Below are 5,978 nucleotides of genomic sequence, written 5' to 3' on the forward strand. Positions count from 1 at the left end.
CGCCTTAGTATCAGTCGCTTGTTTTGCATGACGTCAGCCAGAAACCCGCGGCCCTATAGGGCATTGGCAGTTTTTGTCTCAAGGATTGAAAAAAAATAACCTTATAAATCACAAAAACCACACAAAAAATGTAAATAAAACAAAAGCGAAAAAAATTTTTTTTTTATGTTGGCTTTTGTGTAATTTGTTGCACCCTCCGCCACAAATACTGAGGGTCTGGGGTCCGTTTAAAAGCAAGTTCGCTCTAAAAACAATATGAGTGAAGTAAATACGTATTTATACAAAAATAAAATATCATTTTTACACTAATTGACGGCCTCTGTGGCGCAGTGGTAGTACGCTTGTCTGGAGGAGGTCCCGGTTTCGAATCCCGGCCGGGGCATGATGAGAAAATAACTTTTTCTGATTGGCCTGGGTTTTGTATGTTTATCTATATAAGTATTTTTTATAAAATATAGTATCGTTGAGTTAGCATCTCGTAACACAAGTCTCGAACTTACTTCGAGGCTAACTCAATCCGTGTAATTTGTCCCGTATATATTTATTTATTTATTATTATTATTATCGAGAGAGAGGATAAAAACGTAATGTACGTTACGTATGTACGTAATAAATATCACGTGTGAAAAAAGATGCAGTATCTAAAGACTTGACCAAACTCCAACGATGACGTTGATGTCTTTTATACGCGCGTATCAAATACTCAAATGAGGAAAAGTTAATTTCACTTCACACAGGATAAAATTCCCGATTCTAGGCGAGTGCCGATTCAAAATCGATAAATCAAATCGTCGTCGATCGTCAACGCAAGCACGTCCACTCTAGTCCACACTTCGAATCCAGAGGAAAATTTGCGTATTTAATTTTTTTTGCACGTTGGCTCTAGTGCAGGTTAAAAAATTAAACAAAAAATTTGAACATAACCTCTGCGTTTACTAACTTTATATAGTTTATTAGGTGATATAATAGTAGTAGTAGTAATGTCTGTCCCTTTTTGAACGTCGCGCTCGTGTAAGTAATTATAGATATATAAATAAATTGACTATTACAATAAACATTGTTATTTGAATTTTTCAAAACTTACAAAGCAAGTAGGTCTGGCAGGAATTTTTTTTTATAAAAGTCAGTCAAAGAGTCTTGACATTCTTCTATTTGGCAGTAACATATATTCCGAGATATACATATGTCTTTTCGAGACTTCTTAATGTGTCTGGCCCGTAAGTGATAAAGACGTGTCGTATACATACATGTATGCAGAAATAATTTTCAGGCAGGTCCTCTTAATACTAACTCCAAATTTCTGACTGTAGGCCTATAAGCATCGAATGCAAATAACCCGATGTGGACAGCACAAAGAGCAGGAAAATGTCTCGTTGACGTCAAATGACAATATGCATTGAATGGCCGCGTCGAAGACCGAGCCAGACGGGGTGGACACGACGTCACAGCACTTTTACAATTCTAATGTGAGACATGTGTATCATCATGCAAATATTGTGTGAATCATTTATGATATTCACAGCATTTTTAAAAAACTTGGTATTTTGGGGTATGGGTTTGTATCTATAAACCTGAATTCCATGGAATTGAAACGAGATGGTTTAATAGCTATTCAGCCAAACTTAGCATCATGAGACTAACTTGTAAAATATAAAATGTGGTATGATGTAGGGTCCTGTTGTGTGTCATATGTAAGGTGGCTACTGAATTTAATAACAATTTTTTTTCATTATCATCACCAAGTTGTGTTCAAGTTGACTCCTTGCGGTGTTCTTTAGATAAATCTGATCTCTGATGATACACGGTAAGGTTTTCAGTCAAGCCTAGTTCTAATACCTTAAATAAGTTGACAAAATTACTAGTGCTAACACAACAACTCTACAACCCAATAGCTAGACCAGAACCAAGCCGAGAATAAATTTGCGGTTACATTTAGTTGTTTTGTAAAATCTAAGTTTTCAATAGGATAGAGTGTGTCTATTTTAATTGAGTTTTATCAAAATTTGAAAAATTGTTTAAGCCAAATGCTCGCGATCCGTCCGAATCAATAGAATTAAATTATGTTACCAACATCGACACTCGTTAAATATCCATAATATCGACCTTACAAGAGGCGGGTTTTAAAAAATAGCTTTTAAATTAAGATCAGATATGCATACGCATGTTATCCGGACTACTAAATATTGGGAGCCGACAGATATTCAGGTGTTCGGACATTTGGCAGTCCACAGAGTGAATCAGACGTTTATGCCGACCATACTAATGACCCTATATGTTTCCGGCAAAATTCGTCCTATTCGTTTGCGAATTTGTAGTGGCTCATTAAAATTTGATAAATCAACCAACGAACTGTTTATTCTTATATAAATTTTTTTCATAGGCAATAAATATAACACGTATTAAAATCAATTAGATTTAAAATAGTATGAAACCATTGATGATGGATGACCTTATGAAATTTTTGCCTAGAAATGGTTTTGTTTTCATCAATATTGCAATAGGTTTTATGACATTATTCATCTATTTACTTAACACTTCATACATACACTACATACCACTGTCTTATATAAATTAGATGCCTGGAAGAGATTGTAGTGCGATAAGTCCCCCGCCTTTTGTGTAATCATAAGATATTATCTGTCATCTTGTCTTTTTAAGGTGAAATTAATTGAAAAATAAGTATATAGATATTCCGACAACAAAAAATAACCAGCTTATTCCAAACTCAGTCTGGGATTTGGCAGGTTTTTCTTTTCTTGGTTCGTCATCTCACAGCCGAGTTATATTGAGGTATATTTCGTAGAATGAATATTTTACATTTAAAAGAGTTTTCACGGATACAGTTCGTTGCATACTTATAGCACACATATGTACGTGTAGACTCGCAAATTTGACCGACCATTTAGCGGCGAAATGCCGTGATACAGATGGTATCACAGCAAATGGTAAACGAAGCCGAGCGATACCATCAGTTAAGCTACTACCGTCCCCAAATGTACAGCATGGACTGAATACGGAACGTGAAATATCCCGACAAACGCTCGTTTTGTGTGATAGAAGCACATATCAACACATTCAGAACATTTATTGCTATAGGACCTGGGTCATAAATGCGCCGCGCTTTTGACATACATATCGTATTTCTTATGATGTTAATATCACCTGTATTCCACCAGAATAAAATAGGATATTTTACTTCTGCATGCAAATTTTACGAATTCTCTCCTAAGTTCCTGTGACGAACATAAAGGAGTCCTCAGGCTAAAATTTTTGCAAAATTATTTATGTACTTTTACTATATAAAGTTACTTGTTAAGCTTTTCCAAGAACGACCCATATCTAGAGGGAAAATATAACACTTCGATCTTTATCCTCTGGTTGTATCGTTTCCAAGAACATGTTTGTATTTTATAGTAAACAATGTTCTCATGTTGGGAATAAATGCATTTCAAATTGTCATGAATGAACCCTTTTATGATTCTAGGCATTTCAAATGATGCGAATTCGATTATACATAGTTTTTTATTGAAGAAAAATTTTATGCCAAAATCATGAGCACATAAACGTCTATATAGAGATTGATTAAGTATGGTACATAAATATTGGGTTGATAATCAAAATGGAGTATAAGCCAAAATATATCATGCTAGATTCCAAAAGAAGAAAAGAGATGTAGTGTGTTTGCACTGGCCCAAGTTTTTGCCGCAAAAGGAACATTGTGTGAAGCTTTTTCTAACTCCCATCCCAGCTTTTTATACATGCATGTTCCCAATAGAATATCGGTAAAAAGCTATCAAATAGTAAAAAACAAAGCGGTTCACCCAAAAGCAAACGTGGCTTGCATCTCCAGGCTAGGATACCCAAATATCCAGTTCTCCATAACGGAGAAGTACGCCTGGTAAAATGACTGCCGAGACGTGCACTGTGCCTCCGTGGTTTGCATCCCAATGAATCTAGATCGTCTGGACTATATAACGCCGGGTGTGTCTGAAGTCCACAATAGACTGGTAGCTGTTTATTGGACAACACCAGGTTGCGAACTTGTAATGATGAAGTATTTGGTCCTAATTTGCGTGTTGTGGTTAGCCGAGGCGTACCCGACTTATCCTTATTATGGGACAGATTTGGATACATGTAAGTTATTTTTAAAATATTTGGTATAGATGTAGAAGGAAGGAATAGTTATTTTTAAGACTAAGAGTTACGAACATCAGGAAAAAGCATAATTAAATACAATACTTTTAGTTATTCTTAAAAAATTACGAAAGATGGCTAAGGGATTATATTTTACTGTAATTTAATTGTAAATTATTAATTTAATGTCAAAATTCTTTATAATTTCCATAATTTTTGAAATCGTTTATACCTATTTTCCTAAGTTTTTTATAATAGCTTATGCACCATGGCGAAAATCAGCGCCTTAGGTCGCGGGCGGCTTATTTTTGACGAATCATCATGAGCGGATCATATCAACCAGATACATTATGAAGCTGCAAAAAATAAAGATTTTGTTTGAGAGGACTATATTCTATTTTTCACGTCAATGATAGTTAAATAAATCTTGTATCAAATTCTTTAGAATCACATCTTTTTATTATAATTTTTATTGTTTCGCTTATTGTTGGTCTTGTTAATTATTTAAACAAAGGCCTAAAATTCCATGATATTGAACGTTTGCTTTCTTATCATTAAAAAAAATACTAGATTTGATATTCTATTGTAATGAAATACAATTGGACAATATTCATCGGCTGGTGTAAAAAATATTATAAGAGAATTTTGTTTAGAGAACAGGTATTTTATTTATAAAATTGTTACAGTGTCTTATGGATCAAGTGACAGCTCCCGAGGCGGCATGGTCCTCAGCCGATACTACAACCCCTACTACAACCCTCGGGCAGTAGGCGGTGGCATGGCAGCATTCATGTTCAGACAACCCGAGGAGAACCAACCGCCCTCCAGCCAGTACTACTACCCCGACAGGCGCAGACAGGTTCAACCAGAGATCAACTACCCTCCACCACAACAGAACGAAGTATTCTTTCCACAGGTCCCAGAAAAACCAATCGTAACTGAAGCGACAGAAATCGCTGATCCAACTGAGAAGACAGAACTATTTTCCACGACACTAAGGTCTACTAGTCCTGAAATATTTGAGCCTGAAATCGACGATGAAGAGGTAGTACCGAAGCCTAAAAAGAGGGTGTCGAAGAAGAAACAAGTTAAAAGACCTGTAGACGATGAAGACGAGGAAGAAAATCAGCCAAAGATGCCTGCCGGGGCGTATTTCCCTATGTTCTTTGGGTGGGGAGGCAGGTCTGCTGGGAGTCCGGGAGGAGCTACTGCAATAGCCAACGCTTACAGCACGGGTCGAGGAGGAGTGGCCACCAGCCACGCAACAGCATACGGGGTGCCCCAACGACCAGAACTGAGAGAGAAGTTACAGCAGTAGATAAGATTTTAATGTAGGATGCTCCAGTAATAGAACCTAGTTATAGTTTTGTTAAGCCAAAGCCTCGATATCTTGGGAATATTAAAGTTTTAATCTTGTATCGGTCATATTAATATCGATCGGGTAAAGATTAACCGAGTTTTGGTTCAAAACAGCGTATCAAGACAAAAAGAACACAATTTCACTATAATAGAATTTCAGCGTTATTTCCATAAAATCTGTATCAAATTTTATGATAATGCATCGAAAAAACACAAAATAAATAATTTTGTGGTAAATAACCATTTTGGCTTTGATTGGTAATTATTATAAAGAACCTATGTCTAGCCAATTATCAGATACAACTTAAAGTTTTATTACCTCTTTATATTAACAATGGTTCGAGCCTTTTCATTGGAATGTTAAACATACATGTAAAGCTATAAAATGTTTATACCACGCCGTAAAAAAACTATGAAAATATGTTTTTAATCATTTGTAAATCAACAGTTACAATTAATTTTATTGAATAAAATGCTCAATATTC

At 35.6% G+C, this 5,978-nt stretch overlaps 1 protein-coding gene across 1 annotated transcript; it reads left to right on the forward strand.

Moving 5' to 3' along the window:
* The first annotated feature begins 3,947 nt into the window (after window positions 1–3,947).
* Window positions 3,948–5,978, forward strand: LOC106133480 (uncharacterized). The gene is made up of 2 exons (XM_013333214.2): window positions 3,948–4,134; window positions 4,821–5,978. The coding sequence occupies exons 1-2, from the start codon at window positions 3,948–3,950 to the stop codon at window positions 5,450–5,452; spliced, it is 819 nt and encodes a 272-aa protein (XP_013188668.2). The 3' UTR covers window positions 5,453–5,978.

The sequence above is a fragment of the Amyelois transitella genome, chromosome 3 (assembly GCF_032362555.1).
Source record: "Amyelois transitella isolate CPQ chromosome 3, ilAmyTran1.1, whole genome shotgun sequence".
Classification (NCBI taxonomy): domain Eukaryota; kingdom Metazoa; phylum Arthropoda; class Insecta; order Lepidoptera; family Pyralidae; genus Amyelois; species Amyelois transitella.

Excerpts from the sequence above, each read along its gene's own strand:
- LOC106133480 (XM_013333214.2), top strand. The coding sequence starts at position 3,948 with ATGAATCTAGATCGTCTGGACTATATAACGCCGGGTGTGTCTGAAGTC. Across the intron at positions 4,135-4,820 it reads TGGGACAGATTTGGATACAT|TGTCTTATGGATCAAGTGAC; the intron begins GTAAGTTATTTT and ends AAATTGTTACAG.